General features: G+C 43.3%; 1 protein-coding gene across 1 annotated transcript in view; it reads right to left on the reverse strand.

The window, feature by feature from the left end:
* Positions 1-325: 325 nt before the first annotated feature.
* COL20A1 (collagen type XX alpha 1 chain) overlaps positions 326-23,200 on the reverse strand; it is a 43,042-nt gene continuing 20,167 nt past the window's right edge. Inside the window, exons 19-39 of the mRNA XM_026042253.1 lie at positions 22,744-22,873; positions 22,401-22,457; positions 20,952-20,990; positions 18,474-18,612; positions 16,596-16,738; positions 16,105-16,214; positions 13,470-13,628; positions 11,346-11,423; positions 10,663-10,749; positions 9,454-9,507; positions 8,808-8,903; positions 8,322-8,375; positions 7,760-7,813; positions 7,366-7,419; positions 6,056-6,127; positions 5,399-5,434; positions 3,611-3,677; positions 3,055-3,243; positions 2,224-2,301; positions 1,212-1,367; positions 326-719 (exon numbers count right to left, since the gene is read on the reverse strand). Coding sequence (XP_025898038.1) covers positions 706-719; positions 1,212-1,367; positions 2,224-2,301; positions 3,055-3,243; positions 3,611-3,677; positions 5,399-5,434; positions 6,056-6,127; positions 7,366-7,419; positions 7,760-7,813; positions 8,322-8,375; positions 8,808-8,903; positions 9,454-9,507; positions 10,663-10,749; positions 11,346-11,423; positions 13,470-13,628; positions 16,105-16,214; positions 16,596-16,738; positions 18,474-18,612; positions 20,952-20,990; positions 22,401-22,457; positions 22,744-22,873 — 1,866 coding nt within the window. The 3' untranslated portion in view covers positions 326-705. The remainder of the gene's footprint in view (positions 720-1,211; positions 1,368-2,223; positions 2,302-3,054; positions 3,244-3,610; positions 3,678-5,398; positions 5,435-6,055; positions 6,128-7,365; positions 7,420-7,759; positions 7,814-8,321; positions 8,376-8,807; positions 8,904-9,453; positions 9,508-10,662; positions 10,750-11,345; positions 11,424-13,469; positions 13,629-16,104; positions 16,215-16,595; positions 16,739-18,473; positions 18,613-20,951; positions 20,991-22,400; positions 22,458-22,743; positions 22,874-23,200) is intronic.

The raw sequence follows: 23,200 nt of genomic DNA on the forward strand, positions 1-23,200 counted from the left end.
AAAAGGGCACCAGGTTGCTCTCCAGCTCCTCGCAGGACATGGTTGTGCTCTGTCTGATCTGAGGTTTGCTTGGCAGGTATCAGGCCCCGGAGAGCATGGCTAAGCGGAGGGGTCTGTCGCAGCACGGAAAGGTTGTCGCGCTGCCCGCGGCGCTCGTGCACATCGTGCCGCGGTGAGGGAGCCATCAGCAGGAGCCAGAAGCAGTTGGAGAGGTGATAGGTTTTATTACGCTGCCAGCCAACAGAGAGAACGATTCTGCTCCAGTGGATTTGCATCTTCGGGCATGAGATGTTGATTTGTCTGTGCTGGGGACCCCCAGTAACATGGGCTAGAAATGCACGAACGGGCAAAACTCCCCTATTATTTCTGTGCATTTCAACATGTCATTATTATTTTTTTAAGTCTACCAGGCTGCACCCGGACTGTGTCTTTGCTTTGGGTGGAATATGCAACGTAAATGTGAATGCTGCAGTTGGCCCATGCCAATCAGGAGAACAGGGAAGGAGGCCTGAGCTCATCTGCATGCAGTCTGGCTTGGTGGTCCTACTGTTTGATTGGCACATCATTACAGCAATGATGGGAGGCTTAAAAAACAAGCCAACAAGGCACTCGATGTTCAGATTTCTGCTTTTCTTAGAGCACGTGGAGCCTTCACCCGGAGATCACCAGGGCAAAGCACTTCCTCAGCTGCCTCTGCATCAGCCATCAGGGGATGAAATCTGTGTGTGGAAATATGCAATGATATAAGTGAACATGAGAATAAATCAATGTTAAGTGCTGAGGAGGAGGGTGCAGAGTTATTCCTTCTCCCTTCCAAATCTCTTTTTCAGCACAAGTGATCTTTATTTAATGGGACTTTGCACAGGCAAACTTATAAGAAATATGCATGCAGGAACTGGAATATTGATCCTCTCTATCCACCGTAAAAACATCCTCGGGGACATTAAGAATTGAAGACACATCTATGATCACTCCTATTACCCAACTGCTACTGCAGTTAAATATATTAATCTATGAAACAGCCAACTGAGTTGACTTTTTCCTATATAAATAGACTAATTGCATGTGAATCAAAGTGCTTTACGAAGGAAGCTCTTAGAGGACTGACAGTGCCCAAAAGATGAACACGGAGCTCTACCTAGTTTAAGAGATGTAGCCAGAGAGACCCGTTCTAAAATCCTACCTTTTGCATTAAGAGAGTTGAGGCTTACCTCTCCTACCTGTCCCATAACATCCAGAGATATCACAACCCCCGGGATATCCAGGCTGTCCAGCATGCCCTCTGATACCAGGAAAACCTTGAGGACCAGCATTTCCTGGGGAACCCTTTGGACCTGGTTTCCCCAGCACTATTTCTCCTGGTGGGCCTGAAGGAAGAGAAGCATTGCAAGCTGTAGCACATCTACAGAGCTGATCCCGTATAACATCCATGCTATAATGCCTCCATCCTATAGGAGTGTTAATTATCTGAGTACTGTTTCCTCCAGGTGGAAGAACAGCAAAACTTGGAAAACATCTTCTGGATTGCAGTATCTGCAAGTCTTATCCTTGACTTTACAGGCTTCCAGCTTGCCTAAGAATGGAGGCTGTTTAGGAGAACCCGAAGTCTGCCTATGTGACGATGCAGAAAATCATATTAATCCCAGGATTCATCTCAGAGATAATCTTTTCGTGCTTTTACATCTCAGCTAGAAACATTTATATAAGCAAAACAAGACTTYGTTTGATCATATTCCCTTGTTAGTGTCTGGTTCGTTAAGACAGTGGTAAATCTCTAACGGACTTCGAAAAAAAAAAGAAGAAAAAAAAGAAAAAAGAAAGAAAAAAAGGAAAGAAAAAGAAAAAAAAAAAGGAAAAAAAAGAAAGAAAAGAGGGATCAGGATGGAAGGACACACCAAATCCTAAAAGATTACTCAAAAACCCTTGTGCTTCAGGAGCTGAATTTTCAATGAGTTTCTATCATTGAGTGTCTGTCTGGATATGCCTCAGGTCATTAAAACGCATCACGGCTGGTAGGCAGGCAAGGAGGTTGAGAACGTCTGAGGCTGCCTGGTACAGAGCGATCCTTATGTCTCAGCAGAGAAGACCCGAAGCAGCAAAGAGCACCTTAAGCTCCTGGATCCTCAGCCCAAAACAGTCCTAAGGCTGAGCGGTGCCTCGAGTCTGGCAACTGCAAGGTCAGGCTGGCCCCATGGTTGATACCAAGAGGTTTATTCACTCTACCTGTTCTGCCTCGTGGTCCTTGCATTCCTTCCTCGTTGGCTCCAGACGTCCCTTTTTCACCCTTGGGCCCCGGTGCACCTAAGTACCGACAGGAGACAAGTTTCAGGTACCTGCATTTTGCATTTCACCCTGAACTAAAGCTCCAGCAGTCTCCTCATTATTCTTAGTTATTTAAAAAGCACAGGAGGGTTAAAGCCCAGCTTCTTTTCTGGAATGACCAGTTGCCCATGACCAATTTTGACTTGCAGCCCAATATGGGTGAGAACAGAGAATTTTTTTACAGAAACAAAATCATAATGCTGATGTTTCTGCAGTGGCCTGAAGGTCCATTCCCCTGTGTTCTGCACATTGCTCAGACAAATCACACAGCTGAAGAGTCTCTTCAATCAGCTGCTGATTACATCAGATTGGCAGTTTTCTCATGAAATTGCTATCAAAACTAAYACATTCCTGCAAAATGTGTGCCTTTTGACAAAATAGCATTTTTCATATTTTAAGATTAAAATATTTTGATTAGCTGTCCTTGGGAGGAGATGGATCTCACTGAAAAAAGACTCTTGTCTCCTCACTTGGCAGGTCTGAAACATCTGCAAGCTGTTACCTTCCTTTTTCTCTTAAGTAACACTTGGCAAGTTCAACAGATCACAGCTAAAATGCAATAACACCTTTGGAAGGGTTAAACAGAAGGTCTCTGGTTATTTAGAGGTGTTATTTATTGCTGAAAGCAATATGTTTACCTTCCTCTCATTTTTTACTGCTTGAAGTACTAAAGTGCTTAGTCAAAATATTAAACATCTGGTTAAATGTGCTTAAGAAGATTTCTATCCATACCTCTTTCTCCAGGATATCCATCTTTGCCCGGCTGTCCAGGTATGCCATTTTCTCCTCTTTCTCCATTGCTCCCAGGGGGACCTGGAGGACCTGGTGGTCCTGGTTCTCCTGGTTTCAACTTGGCTTCCCAAACAGGAACCGGTTTCCTTGCATGCTCATGAATGAATGAATCAAACTTCAACACATGAGCTGAGAAGATAAACCAGAAAAATGCTTCAACTTAGGAGGGATCCATGCAATTCCCTTTGCATCTCACACAGACTGCACTCAGTGGTACCCTCTGAGCTGAGCATCCCAGATTAAATATATCACCAAAAACRGGAACTCCTCTTTTCTTTTTGCTGCATGAGTCACTGAGCACAAATAAATCAGTTTCTCCTTAAAGGCTCAAGTTTCAAGCTGAATCTCTTTCATTTGGGGGRAAAAAAAAAAGGTCATCTTTGCAAGGTAGGAAAGAGTTCTCCCATGTAATACTTAGAAGGTCTTTTTGCTAAAATGACCTCAAAATAACAGCCTGGCCCAGGACATTTGTTTCAGTCAGGTTGGTTATACTCACTCTGAATCATCCGCTCACAAGCCTGGTTAACAAGCTGGTAAATTGTGGCCAGGGATTGTGGTTCCCCCTAAAGTAAAACATTTTTATATTAAAAAAAAAAAAAAAAAAAGAAGAATTAATATCATTAAAGCAGAATCGATATCATCATACAGGATATCTGTCTGCCCATTCTTCTCGTCAGCTTGAGTTACAGAGATATTCATTACTATGAAGTGCTGCTTTATTTATTTATCACAAAGCCATAAAAATGTAATTGGGAAAAGTCAATAATTGCTTTCCTCCTGCACATCAAAAGAGCTAGACTGAATTTATATTATTTATGAAGCTACCAAAAAGGAGAATAAATTTCACTTTCAAATTTTATCACAAAGGATGCTAAGGTTGTGGAGCCTATAACTCAATATCCCATGATATGCAAAATATTTAATAAGATCAGATATTTCAGTGTGCTGTCTTTGTCTACACCTTTTACGAATATTGATTCTTACTGTTACTGTGTCCCGAAAAAAAATGTGCTGGGGGTTTCTACAGAAAGTTTTGGTGGAACAAGAAAAAGCAATAAAAATGCAAAAAAGCTGCTTGAAAATAAACACTAACTCTGTGAAAACTCATAACTAAAACAYTGCATCTCTCTAAAGCCATTACAAAACATACATCTCTGTCTGGATCAATGGGCAGACCTACCCAAAACTAAGCAAAAGCTTGGCACAACACCCAAGRGAGAAGAAAAAGAACAGTTCGATTGCAAAAGTAAGTAAAGAAACAGAAAAGCTGGTGGGAATAGGAGGAGAACAGTGTTAAAAATTATAATACTGGGGARTTAACTTGAAACTAAAGCAATCTTTAGCCTCAAGGAGATCTSCAAGAAGTCTGAGAGATTAAAAGGGGTATTCATCTCACATAGCTTTTGGAGTGCAATTTGAGTCAATCCTCAAGGCACCCAGACAGGCAGAGGAGGAAGACGCTGGAGGACATGATTCATCCTATTTTATTCTGCTTTGGGGTGAGAATCATGTCCTAAACATACCTATTTCTCATCATTGGCTAGAAAGGGTGCCAGGGAGAGGGGCTCACACACAACCCCAGAGTAGGCAGCTGGTTTGGCCCTTGCTGGAACAGCCCTAAAGGTTGCCAGGGTCTGATCGGAAACCCACTGAGGTTGGAGGTGAACCACTGATGCCAGGTCCCCAGGCCCATCCCAAATGGGAAAACGTGCAACCAAGACATCCTGCAGCCTGCTGAGCAGCCCTGTCTCCTCTCAGGTGCACTCCGTGAACACACCAAGTGCACAGAGGTGCAAAGGATGCACAGATAACAGGAGCAGTTCAGAAGTAGGCAAGCAGCAAGGCAGGCTTTTCAAAATATCCTCTTGACTTCCATATGGATTTACACAGTGAGCTTGCAGCAATTTAYAGGGTTAATTGGGCTGTAGTAAAGGCAATATTAATCCGTGCATTCCTCCTCAGATATGAGCAAAGAGTATGAGCAGTACAACGAGTTGAACTCATTGCATTTTCTTTCCCAGCAAAGGATGGATTTTCAATTGGCACTTTTCTTCATTGCTACAGCTGACACTGAGCAGCTCCCGCTGTTGTTAACATTATACATATCCCAGCAGAATAGCCAATGCAGGGGAATGTAACAGCAATGAATTGCAGCTGCAGTAAGTTATTCAACACCAAAATGGTTTAAATACACAAGCATAATTTGTGAAGCAGATTACCACCTCCACTCTTTTGAGGATATGATACAGCGATTGTGTAGTCCAGTACTCCCCAAAAAACTCACCTTCTCTCCTCTTTCTCCTTTTGGACCTGGAAGCCCCTGCAAAAAAAGCAAGYAAAGGGAAAAATGCAAGTCTAGAGAAAGGAGGAGCAAAAGCAAATAAAAGTTCAACAGGTTACATTAGTGGTACGTAGAGCACGACATTTGTTTCCTTGGTCATTTCCTCGACCTCAGGACAAAGACTAAATAAGCTTTGAGTTCAGAGGAATATATATATGCTATTTTTTCTTAAAAGGCATCATAAATAAAGCAGCTGCTGGAGCAGTGACAAAAAACACCATCAACAAGATGCAGAAATTCCTCCAATATTATTTTAGGACAGTTTTCCCAACCTATGAAGTGTTTTTAAACACCTAAAAAGAAATCATTGGAATGTCTAGATTGGAGGTTCCCATGCAAAAGCCTACCACAAGCTAGTCCAGTYTGGGCTTAGCTAATTCTTTACTTAGTCTGGAATCTCACACTGGAAATCTGTTTGCTTGCTGGGTTTTTGGTGGCTTGTAAGTCTACAGAGATTGAAGGAAAGCAAGATTTTTTAAATGCTTTATCAACAGTAGTCTGGGCTTTGCACATTAAAACTATTCCTCACTTTCTTTGGGAATAGCTTCGTTTCCCCAGTTATTTCACGTCTGCCTTTAAGGCCCACAAGCAGAAACTTACTGTTGGCCCAACGTCACCTGGAGGTCCTTTCTCTCCACTGCTGCCTCGTGAGCCTGTCRCTCCTTGGAAACCCTGTGGCATTAATAACAAGATGAACATAAAAKTCCAGTTACTTCCTTTCTTCTTTCCCTGTTTGAGGCTTTCAGCTCCCCAYGGCCCCAGGGGAACCAGCAGTGTCAGTCCAGAGCATCCAGCAAGGGCATCGTTTCTCTAAGGTTTATGTCAGTGCCTTATCCAGCCACGAATACAATGTTGAAAGTATATCATATATGAGTCATGTTTACATCATTTCCTATTACTGTCTCAATTATGGCCAAGCCAAAGTTCAGTTTTGCTAACAAACTGCAACGCACTTTTCACCCCRCAGGTCTTAGATCCTTCATTATACATTCAAATTATTTTAGATAGCTTATAGAATAATCCTYTCCTTCAGCCTTCTAATACTGCATTGTTGATTTTTAACTTGAAGACCTATCTGCCTCTAAGGCTTTTCTGCAGCAGCAACAGCAGCTTGGAGAAAGAGAAATGCATCCTCTGGTCACCTCACCTTTGTGAAATTTTTGTGCCACACAGGGAAGAAAAACAAATAACAAACACACAAAAAAAATTCCTTTATAATTTTCAGTTTAAATTCAGTGATTGACAATTACTTTGCCCTTTGGAAAATGAGTCTTCAAGACAGCACCAGAATGTCTTTCAGACACTGGTGCARAGGCTTTCCTCAAATTTAGAAAGCTCAGTCTCTGTCCTGCCTCCTCCACATCTTCGCAGCATGTCACAGTCACAGTTGTAAGTTGAATTCAGACTGGGTATCAGAAGAGGTGGGTGAGGAATTTTAACATCTGCCTCATTCTCTAGCTAGTGATTTCAATGTGACAATTCCAATAGACCCCCAAACTTGCCCAATAGTTGGAAAAAAAAAAGGAAAAGAAAAAGTAAAGAAAAAAGAAAAGAATAAAGAAAATGAAAAAAAAWRGRAAAAAAAAAGAGAGAAAAAGAAAAAAGCCAAAAAAGTAGAAAAAAAAGTTAAAAGAAAAAAATAAGGCAGTAGCAGCAGGGAAGTAGCAATAGTAAAGCAATTATTTGCTTCCTGCTTCAAGGTCTCCTCAGAAGAAACCTCCAAAAAAGGAAGCTAAAGATGTTATTCCTTATTCTGGCAGTGCCAGAGGAACCATACCCCTCTGTGAAGATGTGCTGGGATATGAGAAGGGTTTTTTTCCCAAAATCCCTGGATGTCAGCTTGTCAACACAAACCACAAACCCTCGCTGMGGAGGAGTGTCCAAAGGGGCTGCAGAGGCCATGTACCTACCCGTGGTCCAGGTGGTCCTGGGGGCCCAGCTGTACCTTCGAGCCCTCTCACCCCCTGCAAAGCCAAACACGGTCATGCATTAACAGGAGGATTCCAGCCTGATAAGCAATGAGATGATTTCTCTATATGCTCTTTGTAACAGAGCTTGCCAGGAATGAGTAAAAGTATATCTGCCAAGGAGACAAGAAGGCTGGCAGCTAATCAGTCAGGGAAATTTGGCCAGACCTGAGATGACATAATATTTTGTTCTCCTGTCCCTTTGGCCTGGTGAAAGCATCATTTAATTATGCACTGTGTGCACAAGGAGAGCTGGATGTTTCAGGTTTCTCCTAGTACACTCACARTTGGATCTTACGGCACTCATGCTTGCAGACTCAGAGATGAGGTGTTTTACCTTTGCACCTTGAAGACCATCCCTGCCAGGAGCTCCTTGCACACCAGGAATGCCCTGCAAATCAAAAGAGCTGGGTAAAGTTGGCATCTGCTTATTACTTTCCTACTTCATATTTTTCAACAGAGATTTTTTTTATTTTATTTTTAAAAATAAATATTTAAAATAAAAAAAAAAGATGAGAAAAGAGTTTCTTCTTCTCTGAGGGCTCTTGGGAAACACCAAAGAGGCAGGCAGCCCAGCTGACTTTGCTTCCTACCTTTGTTGCTGATTTATAGTTCAGTTATGGCTTGCTTGTTGGAGATTCCCTTATTGCTCTGTGAAATAAGTAGGATACTTGTCCCTGCGGAAGGCTGAACCTATGGATGATTGTATGTCTCTAAAATTCTAGCAAGCAGGAGTAGACCAGCACAGAAAACCAAGCTGATCAGAGCCCAGAGTGAAGGTTTCAAAACAGATAACAGGAAAATTTCCATCTCTTTTCAAGCTTGCTTAATTATCAGGGGAAAAAAAAAAAAAAGGGTAAATCTTTGAGACAATTTATAGGATAGGTGTCTGCTATTACCTGCATGCCAGGACTTCCAGTATCTCCTTTCTCTCCTTTAATTCCTGGTGGTCCCTTGGATTAAACCAGAAAAACACAGTTATATATGCTGTATGCTTTAAGGGAAGCAACATCATGCCTGCTCCCATGCTCATGCTCTCTCAAGTGCTAAAAAGGACCTTTGCAATCCCACATATTCATGGGACTTTCCATGAATATAGACCTACAGCCGTGCACGCAGGATCTCCACCTGCATCCCTTGCCTAACAGTGATGAATTAAAGGTCCATTAGAGAGTATCCAGACAAGAGTAGTCTTTGGCAGAATGACCAAGTTCAACAAGGTCCCATCAGCATTACAAATAATCATCATGTTTCTCTAGCGCAGCTGCTCAGATGTTAACAGAATGATGTAAATGCCTTTTTTTTGTTGTTTTTGTTTTTGTTTTTTTTTTTTTTGGAATGTTCTTAACACAAAGAGYAATAAGGCAATRGAAAAGGTCACATACCACAGGTCCCTGAACCGTGATTCCTTGGGAACCTGGAGAGCCTTGCTGGCCACTAGGACCCTCTGGTCCCACTTGTCCAGGTGGGCCTGGTTCACCCTAAAGCCAAAGACATGAAATCAAACATAAAGGAGGAAATCAGTAAGAGCCTGTCCTCCACATAGGTTGCACCCCAGGAGCTAGGTTACCCCAAACCCTCYACAGGATTCAAGATGAAGAATTCAGGACAGTAGGGATCTCTAGAAACCTTCCCTGCCTTTTGGATCTAAGATTCTTCTTCCCGGAGAAGGGGTTTGGTCTGGCTTTACTGTGCATGGGCTAGTGGAACAGTAACTTTAGTATGCTAAAGTCTGACCACTTTCTAACGTGGTTGCCATCCAAAAGCATTGTTGATTACATGGCATTAATTCAGTATTTTTATAACTTAACTGAGCATTTGATTAACAATAAGTTATCCATAATGCCTTGGTTCTTAGAGTGTGCTCTGCTTGGAGCAGTGAAACAGGGAGAAGACACAGAAGAATCAAGCTCAGACATGGAATGAACGCAGCCAGTCCCACTAAAACAGACGCTTGTGCTCCTGTATCCTTCCTCCGATGCAACCTAAAACAACTAGAAGTTAACGATAGTGCTGAGAACCAGGTCTCACCTTGGGTCCTGGCTCTCCTTGTTCACCTTGGGGACCTCTCCTTCCAGGGCTGCCCTGCCAACAAGACACAAAGCTGCTGTTGTTAATATTAATTTTATTTCAGTGTAATGAAGACCCTTGGGGACAGGGGTTGGCTTATTTGCTATACGCACAGACACAATGACAGGACTATCCTTGACCCAGAGAACACGGAGAAAATGGGTACAAAAAGAAAACGAATCAGCCATCCAGCCAATTTGGAAGATGGGAGGAAAAGGGTCGGTTCAGCCCCCTTTGCAATGGGCATGGGAACGTTGCACCCATCACCACAGGGAGAGATGGAGTTTGGACCTGCTCAGACCTCCTGTAAATCCAAGCTGAGACCTGGAGAAGGGATCACATAGGAACAACCGGGATGCACCAAGGGAAGGAAGGGACTCATGTTTACATCCCTTGAGGATAAGGCTGGTTTGTGTAATGCCACCTCACAGAACATACACGTGCAGAGATCAGAGACAGTGGCCAAGTCCAGGGAGACCTGGCTTAGCTCTGCCTCTGCACAGCTACGGGATCTGAGAGGAAATTAATCTTCTAGCATAAACCAGCACTGTGTGAACCTTTGTGACATCCTAATCTGAAACTTGCTATTCTTGAATCTAAATAACAATGGATTTGGATTAAGCAGTACATCCAGGAAGCTTTTCTAAAGATTCCTTCAGAAACGCCTAGAAGCTCATTTCAGAGGCTAGTTTGGCCTGGTCAAAAACACTCATTAAAAAGGAGTAATAACTATAAATTGGGAAGAAGTCTTGCTAACTTAAAGCTATTGGAGTTTTAGAAGCAGCAGTGAGTGCTCATGTAACTGTCACAAATTACCAAGTTTGATGGTGTGAGGATAAGGTTGCATCATAATTGTACTTTCTCTAGTGCTCAAAAGAACCCAGTCCTTTAAAGAGCTGTGAGATGTTTAAACCACAGGGCAGTGGAAGACAGCAATTATGCACTTAGCATATTGAAACACACTGCAGTAGTACAGTGTGCTGTGTAATTAAACTTCCACTGCAATGAGCATGTAATTACTATGCAGCAGGATGCTAATCCTAGCAAACTGTGGAACTGATTTCATAGCAGAACCATGGTATCAAAAAAGATGATGATCTGAAACATCTTCCCTTGAGCAAGGAGGCCATTACTGCATTATCCTAAGAAGATGGGAACGGATTAACTTACAGGGGGCCCTGGAGGTCCTGGTAAGCCTGGGAGGCCAGACGTACAGGTGCAGGCAGGAGCTAAGGTAGGGCAGGTCTCTTCATCCCTCTGGAATAAAAAGGCAAGCCAAGGTGGCATGAGTAGCTGCTTAGCAAGAGCAGAATGCAACATTTCCAATATTTCAAAGTTCAGTCTTTCTGTTGTATAAAAAGAAGTTTCCTCCAGCCCACTGAGAGATGTTTGTGAAAGTTTTTGTGCTTTACTTTTCTGTCAAAAAACTTTATACAGAAAAACAAGTACCAGCTCTGTTTGAAATGAGYATAGCAAACTGGAAGATTATTTGCTCCTTGCCAACTCTTTGCCCACTCCACCAAGCACTCAACCTCACATTAGTTCCTGTTTTGAAAGGAGATTTTGAACAGCAGAGCAGGGCAATGTTGTAGCTCTGGGCTGAAGAGTGGCAGCAAAGCTGCATAGGCTGCTGACATAGAAGTTATACCCCGTGCGGCAATTTGCAGAATTACCTTTCCTTTTAAAGCAAACAATCTTGTTCATTTTACCAAGGGTGCCCTGTCTGTAATCCCAAAGGATGTGGGAAAGGAGTGGTTTCCCTTTTGTGGCTACCAAAATCATTTGCAAGGTCACCTCCCGCTCCATCATCCCCAGCTTCACCTCCGTGAGCAGAGTGGCCGCTTTCGTCTTACCAAAGCAGGAAGGTCACAGCATCTGTCCTCCTCCGCCCCTAAGCTGTTGCACACAATCCGCAAAGTCTGCAGCTGAAACTGGGAGCAGAAAAAAGGAGAGTTTGACCAGAAGGTTGTGCTGGCCTAGTTAGCCCATCACAGGTCACCTTGTGACATTCAGGTACCAGAAATAACCCTCACTGATGATTTGGCAGGACTTGTCCATATCGTCCCACATRCCATAGGACAGCCCAAGCTGTCCTATGTCCCCTGGTCTCCTCTTGAAGACCCTGAGGGCCATTTTGCCACCCTGCCCTGACAAACTGCCGCCCATTGCACAGCTCCGTATTGGGTACTGCAGAAGATCAGGATGGGACCCACCTCTGTCCCCCCACATCCTCCTTTCCAAGGGGCAGCTCTATCAAATGCAGACGTGCTTAATGCATAATGTAGCAGGTGTCACTGGCTGCTGGGTGATTTACAAGCGTTCAAGGCTGAGCCTTGCTAAGCAATCAATACGCAGCTTCACTCCTGCAGAAGCCAAGTTTCCAGTTTCCTCACAGCTCTGCAATAGTGGCAGGTCCTCAAGTAAATGGGCTTCAGCATCACCAACACRCTAAAATAAACTTTGCTTTCGTTGCCCCTCAGGGGAGGAGAGGTAAAAGAAAAAGTGGCAGCAATTCCTAGGAGACAGATGATTCTCCTCCAAGGTTCCCTCATCCTGTCTTTCCCACCATATCCCTCATGACTGCCACATCGCCCCATTTTGATTAACAAAGGAACACATACTGCTAGACAAAAATAATGAGGCAGAGAGATTTTTTTCTCCCCCCTTAATACTATTTCTAGYCTTTTTTCTTCCTTTCCATGCATTTAACCATGAGTAAGCTGTGCAGCCACGGGAATGTGACACGCAGCACACAGATACAGATGAGCCCTGTAGATCAAGCAGCGTTTAGAGACATCTCAAATTAAATAAGGTGCCATGATAACCAATAATGAGGCATTCTGTCTTCTCAAGGGCAGTAGCTGCAGAACAGGTGAAGCTCTGCAACGCCTGAAAGGCCATGGGAGTAGAGAAGGCACAAAGCTGTTCATTACTGTTTCCTCTGCTACCAGATCTATTGAGCTGAGCTGTTAACAGGGAAAATTTTGAAGGCACAAGATGAGCACAGATTCTTTTCCTTGGCAGCTGTCTGCCACACTTGCAATCAGTCTAAACTACCGCAGTCTTTATTTAACAAATAAATACTGCTTGAATCTCAGTGTCCCCTAGATTCTTATACAACTGCTTTGATACCTAGGAGTTCCAATAATCATTTTTGCCCTGGTATATCCCAAGCCTCTGCTTCTCTCTTTGCAAGCCAGAGTGGTTGGGGAGCCTCATAGGATTTAACAGGCCACTTTGAGGTAGAGGAAGTTGCAATCAACTGCAGTCACTGCTACGTTGAGAGATGAACCCCCCTTTCTGGAGATATTTAACATTCCTATTGCATAGGTGCTTTTGCCCTTAGGATTGCACATTGTGCTCATAGTAGGTCATCATATAGGGTCATGCTATGCAGGAAAGGCATGCCCACAGCCTGGCACCATTGGGTTTCTTTTTTGAAGCAGCAGCTGACAAAACTTCTAAGCTGAATATTGTTTTTCCATTATTTGCAGGCAAATTGACACTAGAAATGAGACCAAACAAGATGCAGCCAGACCCGCTGCTCTCAGTCACCAGCATGTCCTGTTGTCACTTGGTTGATGTTCAGAGCCTTCACTTTTAGAAGTCATTCCCTAACCCACCTGTCATCCCCAGCCTGTTAGGGCCAGATCTGCCTTTCCTTGGTCCCAGGCCTATGCAGCATGTCAGCGTGATGCCTCCTGCTCTGAGCCTGGCTCAAGGCAGCTACACAGCACTAAGACTTCATCGCTAACCACAAACCTCCGAGAAAGGCAGGAGGCGACAAGGAGAGACATTGCACTTGGAAAGTTCATTAAATCTCAGAGATCAGTGGGAGCAGCGCATGGTCCTGGGTCACAGCAGCCTTAGGAAGCATTCGGAGCAAGAACAACACTAGGAAGGCAGTTCTATCCCTCTGTCTATCTCCATATTTAAGCTCCTCACTCTCCAGACCCATGCACCACGGAGGCACTCACCGATGTGGACCCGCTCCTTGGCCCTCTCGTCCTTGTCACTTTTCCCAGCATGACGAAGCCAGCAGTGGAGATGCTACCCATGGTGTTGACAGGTTTCTCTGCTATTTTCTTACAATCCAGGTAGAGTTTGACCTTGAAATGGCTCACGGCCACGTGCACCTGGGTGACAGGCAGAAAGAGACAGGTTGGACCTCTGCTATGGGGCAGGGGCATCTTCTAAACATGCTTTTGCTTTCTGCTCAGTTCCCACATCTGGGGCTTTTACAACCAGTGACGTGTTTTTAATGAGGAAATGGATTAAAGCAAAAGGATAAAAAATAAGGTTCAATATCTGGTGTGTCTGCTATGCAAGGAATCCTCCCTGATGTTTCCTGTTGCACATCAGCCCTCTTTGAGAGAAACCTTCCTAGAGTTTCAGTATTAAGTAATCCAGCTCTGAGATCCAGCTTAATAATGGTCTACAGACACTGCTAAAATGTGTTCTCTGCTCATTTGGGTGGAGCACCCTTGCCTAGAGGATATAGAGGGCCAAAAGCAATCCCTTATAAATAATAATGTGCTCTTTACACAAGGCTAGAAATGATTTTTAGTTCCTTCCAGCACCGAATGGTCTCTAAAACCCCAACTTCTAAGGAAAAACAAATGTTGATTGTTAAAGTTTTGCTGATTATTAAGATTACTCCAAGAAATTTAGAATTTTTGCAGSGAAAGGGAAGGAGTTTGCCAAGAAACATCTCCTCCTCCTCTTTTCTCTCCATCTCAGGCCATTCTTGTTAGCAGCCCACTAGCAGTCTCTCAACTCATGCTGTGGGAAGCCCTTCAAAACTGGTACTATAACACACACACAAAAAAAAAATCTGTTTTTTCCCCCCACTAGATAAGGGAACTCAAGGCTTGAGGGCTTTCCTCTTATCAGTTTCTAATCCAGTCCTCTGGAGTCAGAGCTATTAATTTGTGAATGAAGTCAATATCCATAGCATTAATTGAGATGATGCTTGCTACTTCAGGGAGAAAGGGATATTTTTCTCTTGCACATTTAACACAAAGCAAAGTACCTCTCACAGATCTCACTCGGGCTTTCCAGGCAGCAGGCACCACTGCACTGATGGATGTGACATTAAATCCATGCTGCATTTGTCACTGCTTTGAAAGCCTCCTGAAAGGCACTCAAGCCAATTCACATCACTCTAGCCTTCAGCAAGACCCAAATCTCGGCCCCTAGCAGCTGGCTACACTTGGGGGAAGGGGATGCTCCGATGAGGAGGATGCAAAGGTCAAAATACACTGGGGCTGCTCGCTGCTTTACTCTGAACTGGGCTCCTGGTCACACTTGGGCTGAAGTTTTGGGTCTGGCTGGATATGGAATGCGATTCATTCCCTGGGAGAGATTTTGCTGTAAAATCTGGACACTGATCTGAACCTCAGCATAAACCAGAGTGGGGATTGAGCTCGGGTGCATCTCTGTTTCACTCCCTTTGCAAAGTTTATTTATAAAAGCAGGAGAATCTGATCTGCGCACTCATAGGGCTAAGCCTTTTTCGATCTAGTGATGTATCGACCGCAGAGCAAAAAAGCTACTAATTTATCAAGGCTGAGAAATGCCTCGATGGTTTGTTTTCCTGGGAAGGGATGGGAAAGGGAAGCAGAGAGCAACTGGAAAGGCAGCTGCTAGCAAAAAGGAAGCACTTCCAAAGCCAACAAGCCGCTTGTGGACAAGGACCTTGAAAACAGCCCCTGCTCCTGGGGCTCTGCCATTGTCCTTCATTCCCCCCTGCCTCCAAMCTGAGCTCCTCACTGCTCAGTTTTTGTGCTCTCCTGGACTGCCAGCTCTCTGGTGTTCCTGCACCACCTCTTCTGTGCCTGGGGACGGTTCCTCTAGGCACATCTACCTGTGCCTGTCTCTCATCCCTGCAAAGCCCCTTCAGGCTCAGTGGGGCTGGACTTGTCCCCTGTCCTCAGCAAGCAGTGGTACCTACAGCTCCTGCAGAGCTGGGATGGACCCAACTGTCTCTGCCACTACGAACCACGAGGACCATCTACCAACACCAGAAGGAAGCACGTTCCCCCAAATGAACTGTCTGGGGACAAAAATAATCAAGGTGACASAACTAGGGGATTGTGCAATTCATAAAACACATTCCTTGGAGTAAAAACACCCGGTTTGTGCAGGGAACTTATACCTTTAGAAAACTGTATATTTGAAAATATATGCTGTATAAACACATACAGAAATGGCAAAACTTCCTCATCTTCTACAAAGATGATTATAATTTAGGATACATTCTGTGTATTTTTTTTCTACGTCCTTTCACATTTCTGCGACATATTACATATAATAATGACAGCCATAAWGCATGGGCATAATTTATCTATCCCCATTAGTCTTTGTAACAGGGATAAATGTGCAATGCATTTTAAAAAGCAATCAATGTGCTAAGATCATATATTTGCACATGAGATGAACCCCAATTCCTCATAATTATAACCTTAGCATAATAAATACATTTGCAAGTTCACTAGCAGTCTGGATGCAGAGAATTTCTGTAATCTCTTTGCTTTGAACAACATACATTGATGACACAATATTCTCAGACTGGAGTAAGACCATGAGCTACATTTCTCCCTTGATAAGGACCTTATGAAAGCTCCCATAGAAAATCTTCTTCACTTCCTGTTGGTCAAAGGAGGCTTCCTGTAAATCAGCCTTGTAGTCATGATTGAAATAGGTCAAGGATTTCTTACTGGCTACAGGGAAAACAGGACAAATAACAATGTAGAATTAAAACAGAATTTGATTTCCCCCACGTACTGAACAATAACAAATAAATAGGCTTAAAYACGGTGAAAGACTTCATAAGCAAGTATTGCTAAAAAGCAGAAAAGAAAAACAACATGCAAAAACAAAGAACGTTATAGATTAAATAAAGATGAAAACACATATTTTACTGCACTGAGAAGCATTTGAAGTGCTACGCTGGCAGCAGCAGCAAAGCTTTTCAATGACTGTTGACGTATAACAAAAACATTGAAATAACAAGCTGCCCAATTTAATAAAGAAACGAGTTCTGCTGCTCCCAGGAATGTATAGGAATACCTGAATTCAATCTATTCATCATGAAACCTTACAGTCAAGGATAACACCAAGCAGGGGCTGGAAGTCCTCGTCGGTTATTTGCCACACTGCAAAGGGCTCCTTGGAGGTGTCGGGCAGGAGGCGGAGGAGGATGATGATGGTGTGCTCAGGTGGGATGGCAAAGAGGTGCACGTCACTGCAATGAGACAAGCCAAGCAGGAGTCAGGGGCTTACAGTGATGAATAGCAGCAAGAAACATCCTTCTGACACACCGGGTTTGCTTGTAGGGTGTCTCGGGTATAATGGTCTAGAAAAGATCAACCTATGGGAACAAAACACAGGGCCAAATTCTCTCCTGGCACAAGTCATGACAGTGGAACGAGATATATCAGGAGAGAAGTTGCCTTTATCTTGAGCACTTTTCTCACGTTTCTAAAGTCTCTGTTGAATCCTTGACGTGCACTGTGAGACCCTCAAAGGACCTTCTCCTTGTGCCGAGATGCAGTGTGGTCCTTACTGCATTTGTCCCCAGATCTCCTCATCAAGGAAGAGGCAGGAGATCCTGCTGAACGGGGTAAATCACCAAGCTATAGCAGAAATTTGTAGGAATCTTCTTTGTGGAGAAGCCCAACATGCACAGAAAGCCTAGATCCTAGATCCTCTCCGTGCCCCAGCTGCAAAAAAAACCAGACTCAACTCTGGAACTCATGAACGTGCACCAAATGCTGTCACCCACTGTTGGGGCAACCAAGTCCCCTCCCAGCCGAGTGCCAAACTTGGTAGAAAGCACCAGGCAGCAGTAGTAATTAGAGGATACAGGCCAACGAGGAAGGTCAAATTGGTTATGCCTGAAATGCATCTGTAATCTGAAGCAGCACACATTTGCATGGGCACATACACAACTCATCAAGCATCTTTTCAGGACTGATTCATAAATAATGTCAAGTTCTTTTTGCTCTCTGTTCCTGAAGAAGTAATGTCCTTGCAAAGGCATAACTACCAGCCGAACAAAAGGACCAAGCATCATTTTCTGAGTATTTAGACCAAAGAGCTCTCTGAATTTCCCCGACTTTGTTTACTCTCAGAAGCTTTGCTTCTGTAACGATGATTAAATTCAGCCACTGCCTCAGTAATTAGGCTTAACACAAAGCAGCACTGCATGTCAAGAGTCAAATCATTCCCAATTTATAACTATATATATAAAAAAAAAGAATAACAGAGATCAGTGGGGCTGCCTGGGCCAAAAGGTGGCCCAGTGCAACTTGTGGGACYTTGAGATGAAGCAACAAATGGGGTAAGGTCCCACTGACCCAAAGTCAATGGTTAATCCTTCTTATCAATAAAGACCAACCTGCTGAGTGACAGCAGCTATGAGCTAAACATTTTCTAAAAACAAGGATTTGTCTCCAAACCAGAGATGCTGCAAGAAAGCATTGGAGATGTAACTGTCATCTCAAACTTCCAACTCTGAGATAGCTATATTGATAAACAGATCACCTAAAGAATAGCATATTAGCAATATATGACCTAATCCTTATGTCCATCCGAGCCTGCTGGTGTGTAGCACTGGTAGGAAAAGTAGCTCTATTGTGTCCTATTGACTTCTGCATGATGTATTCCATATTCTGATTCATCCTGAGGCAAGTCAGGGGTTAATTTCTTAATATATGAAGGGGTTAATTTCTCAATATATGAAGGGAAAATAACCTCTGGCACTCTTTTCAGTCTATCTATGGTTTAATTTCTCAAACCATGACAGACTCATGGAGTTTACAGACTCACTGTCTGTGCGAGTTCATTTTGAAGTTGCTAATGGGACTTAATCATTCATACACGAATCAGTGATCTTTCTTTGCTGTGAGCACAGCTAATGTGGATGCTTCAGACAGATAATCATCATGATGCTGATACCAGCTAAGTTGCTAAATTACCTGGTTCTCTGCGTGAGCTGAATATCTTTGAAGAGAGTGTAGGTCCGGGAACCGCTGAACACAAAAGGCTCCATAGCTACTCCTTTAATAGAGGCATATTCCTTTTCTACCAATCCAAAAACTTCCATCATATCAAATCCTGGGGAAAAAAACAACAAAAAAAAAAGKGAATTTTCATCTCTTTGGCTTAGGAGAGGTACTCCTAGATCCAGTTCCCTTGAGATCTTGAGAAAACCAAATGGAGTGTGGCAATGCAAGGGAGCAGCTGAACATTTTTAATCTGGGCTTCTCAGAGCACCGAATAATTCTGTGAAGTGGCTGGGAGGCAGTAGCAACTCAGACAACACTGCTGGAGCTGTTTTATGATGAAACAGATCGAAAAATGAATCAAATCTTTCATAAAGGCAACACGGCCGTTGCATCACACTGAAAGGAGGTATTTCTGCCTGCGTCTTTCTCTGCCAGGAAGGCAACGTGAGTGCAGGACTTGCAGAATTAGCTTTCAGCTAGAGTGGAGTGAGCAGTAAGGAGGAAAGCAAGAAGCACAGGCTGTACAAACTCACTGCAAACCTGGAGCATATACTACAAGTTGTAGCCAAGGAAAACAGCATAGCCCTGCACTCTCTGCATACATTTGCTGTAATCACATCTCTTGTGGAAGGCTGCACTGCAGACAGACTGTCTTTTTTTTTTTTTTTTTTTAAGTCTCCAGATTGAGAAACAAATGAGAAAAGTTGCTCAAACAGTTTTTCCTTTTCACATTGATGTAAAAATATTATCTTCAAAAGACATGGAATCAGTCCAGTAATTGCTAGCATGGAGGGAGAATTATCTCTGCTCTGAAATGCCTCATATGCAAGAGTCATAAAAATCAGGCAAGAACTTCAAAATAGGAGCATTTCCATTTCTCTCTATTTTCATGAAATACCCAGCAGTGATCTGCCTTACACAGTCTACAGAGATTCTCCCCTGACATSTTTGACATCGCCTCTCTAGCTCATGCAGCTTCATCTCACTTTCCCAGCTCATCATTAAAGCTCTGAGTCATTTTCTCATTTCTCATTTCAATTTCTTTTTTTATTTMTTTTTTTTTTCAGTAAGACAAGATCTTGCAGTTGGGCTTCTTTTTTTAGTTTATCTGAATTTGCAGCAGGCTGGGATGAGGGAGATATCTTGCTCTTAAGAGACAAGAAGGGCTACAACTTCATTACAATATGGTCCTTTCGGCGTGGACTTCCTCAGCCCTTCCCCAGGCACCATCTTCCGTAGTGCCTTGGCTCGGGATGTTGTTTTGCACATCGGCTGCTACAAGATTTTTCATTTGTTCATTTAGTTGTTTTTCATTTCTCAACAACGCTAGGGAATTTGTCAGAAGAAATTACCTGCTGAGAGCTATTTATCTGTGTTGTGCGGGTCCTGGCACTGAGTCTACATTAAAATGTACATTAAAAATAGTAGTATGAAGACTGAAAGCAAGGCGTAAGTCACAGCTACATTCGTGTTGGGAAACAGCCATATAATGGATTCAGAGAGTGGATAAAGAAATGAGCTTAGGAGAATGCAATGTTTATTATGGGTTTGCAATTCAACTGCTTTGAGCAGCACCCAAGAAACAACCAGGCACGGAAAATTTGAAAATAATTTTGTTTTGAGAAGACTCTCTTGAGAAATTATAATCCTCAAGCAATCTCTCATATAGCCTGACTAAACCATCTCGCCAGAAGCTTTAAATCCAGACATACGGGTGACATATGGAAGGCAGACTGCTGCCTTTCCCCTCCAACGGAGAAGATGGACAAGTAGGGGAGAAACAGAAGACGACACTGCTGAAAGAAGGGCTGTTTGCACCTGAGCTGCTGAGAAGGGACATATGTCCTGAGCTACGACTTTCTTCCTGGCCTGGAGGCTGCAGTGGTGACAGYAAAGCAAGACCTAGTGGAGAAACCACCAGGAACCTTCACCTAAACGATGCCCAGTTGGAGGGTGGTGATACTCTTCCTTTCACTTAACAGTCCTTTCACTTAAACAGTCATTCTCTTCCTTTCACTTAACGAATAATTATTCAGATGAAATAAAGTTGTTCCAACAGGAAGAGAGACCCACAAATTACTGCTTTGACCCAAACCCAGATAGGAAAAGCAATCATTCTGGATAAAGGAAGGGACAATTCTCCATCAAAGCAGTAATGTAGCCCATGTCTTCCATATTCTATGGACATACTCTAACCTTTCAGGTTTGGATCAGTATCTGTCTCTATTTCTGTCCCTCAGCTTGCAAGGTCTTCTTCTTCGTCAGCACTTGACAGGTCTCAGGTTTTACCTGCCGAGGGATATTTTCCTATTACAGTTCTCAGACTTTGGCAGGACTGGAAAACCACCTCCCCTCTGCTCAGACATTGTGTATTTCTGGACAAACAAGATCAGAAAGTGCTTCCACAATCACAACCCAGCACCCCAGCAGCGTGACGTGATACTGTACCTCGCACCGAGCCTTCAGGAGAGCTGATGGTGGGGCAGGCTGCAAGAAGGAAATAAAAGAGCGTCATATTCAATGTGTTTCTCTCTATTCATAGATATCTAAATGCTACTTTTAAARAGTACTACTTTTACTGAAACAAGCACCTGTAATCATACACTCCAATTACATGTACCCATGCAATCTGCAAAATCTGTGCCCTTCCTTATTCTTCTGAAGACACCATTCCTTGGCCTTTCAGATTTTGAGGGAAACATGAAGAGTTTTGGGCAATATTTTGCAATTCTCCTTTTAGGAGCGCTCTTGTGGAACCCTCTAACATGCCACAGAGCAGAAATCTCAAATACACCAGGGASAAAAGTCTATAAACTGTGACACCTCAGTGAAGACTTGGTTATGGACCCTTTCCATTTAAGGTGTTCAGGTAAGAGAGTGTTCTGGTAAGCAGGGCACGACCGCAATTTTCAATTATCTGCTGCCATTTAAATCCCACACCATGATTGCCAGATGGAGCTGGGACAACGGGAATGCTTGCTGCAAAATGAGAAACGTCCCTGAAAATCAAGGACACTTGACAAGATGGGCTATTTCATAAACAATTTTCTACGTCACAGTATAATGCAATCTAGCAGATCATTATATTAAGCCTTCATTGTAATCCTTTTATTTCTATTATTACATCATATACCGCTTCATACCTCATCAGAAAAGCAGTGCTTCTAACTAAATTCTCCAAAAGGTTTCTGCAGAAGTTGTGACATTCTACACGGTGGCTCCAAACTTGTGGCATGACAGATTTCTACTTAAAAGTTCACATGACTTTCCAACTGTGGTCTGAACATTTGTAGATTTTGTCAATAAGCCACTTGAAAAATCAACCTGCTACATTCTTTCTTTGGTACAAACCACAATTCCCTCAGCTGATCTGCTTCACTTTTATCTACTTCATTAAGGGAAGCCTTATTGGCTTCCTTCAATAAGTTTTTAAAGCTGAAGTTGTATTTCAAATAATTTCAAAGAGATAGGAAAGGACATTACTGCAACAGTATCTATATTCTAATATTTGCTTCTTATCAGCTCTTTATAACCTCATTAATTCAACACTTCTCACTAATCCACTTTGTAGTTTGCTTTGTATCAGCGACAAGAACATATGCTCATTAAATTTAATAAGATACTTTGCACAGAACTTTAATTTAAAACATGCCATCATTCTCTTTGCTCCATTTTTGGCCAAGTTGCACAGAAATCCTTTAAAAATACTATCAGCCTCTTCACTAAATGAGTTTGATTTTAAGATGCTGTTGCATGGTTTCAGGCTTTTCCTTGGACAGATTCACAGTCTCCAGAGGCRCCTGTCAAGAACCAGTCATTCCTGCCTGCCTTGCAAGGTCTAAGCAACGTGATTTGTTTTTGGAAAAACTAAGCAATACTTTACAGCAGGTGATTTACCCTCTGCTTTAGATGGAACAAATCCTCTTATTGAAGGGTGTTTAGACAACACAGGAGCTGAAAGAGAAAACAAAGCATGAGAGCTCTATTATTCAGGACTGTGATAGCTCGAGGTCTGCATTGCTGGCTCTTCTCTGTTATCCTGCAATTGCATCGATGCAAACAGTGCATGGGAGGAGTGCAGGAGTTAGGCAGGATTTTATTTTCAGGGTTTTCAGTCAATGCTGATGAGCAGAAGCCTGTCTGCAGCTCCAGAGCAGTGCAAGCAATGACCCCCGCCATGAACCCTGCCTGGGGACCGATGGGTGGCAGGTTACCAGCAGGGCACACGCGATCCACTCACCCGTGCGGCCTGTTGTGGTCCTGCTTTCGCTCTCGCCCGTGTTGTGGACAGCAGAAACGGTCACCTTGTAGGCTCGGTCGGGCAGCAGGGACTGCAGGGTGACACTGCTGCTTTTGCCAGAAGCCATTACCTACGGCAGGAGGGAAAAAGAGCCCAGCGTTGATGCAGACTTTGCTCTACAGATATTATGGTCATCTTGGGGTCACACGAAGCTGCAAGACCTGAGACATCAGGGCTCAGGACAGCAAGCCCACCTAGTTCAGGCAACAGCAAAAGCAAACCAAGGAAGCCTGGCTATTCACTGACATCAGGCTGTGCCCAAGGGAATAGTATGGCCCTGTGTGAGCACCCTATACGCTCCATGTAGACATTCTGATGTGGGTTGAAAATTCCTTAGTCCATAGCAACTAGATCGAACTTGGGTACGAAATCCTGAGTTTTGAGTGGTTAGTGCTTA

The sequence above is a fragment of the Nothoprocta perdicaria genome, unplaced genomic scaffold (genome assembly GCF_003342845.1).
Source record: "Nothoprocta perdicaria isolate Ctin4 unplaced genomic scaffold, notPer1 scaffold_3, whole genome shotgun sequence".
In the NCBI taxonomy this organism is placed as follows: Eukaryota; Metazoa; Chordata; class Aves; order Tinamiformes; family Tinamidae; genus Nothoprocta; species Nothoprocta perdicaria.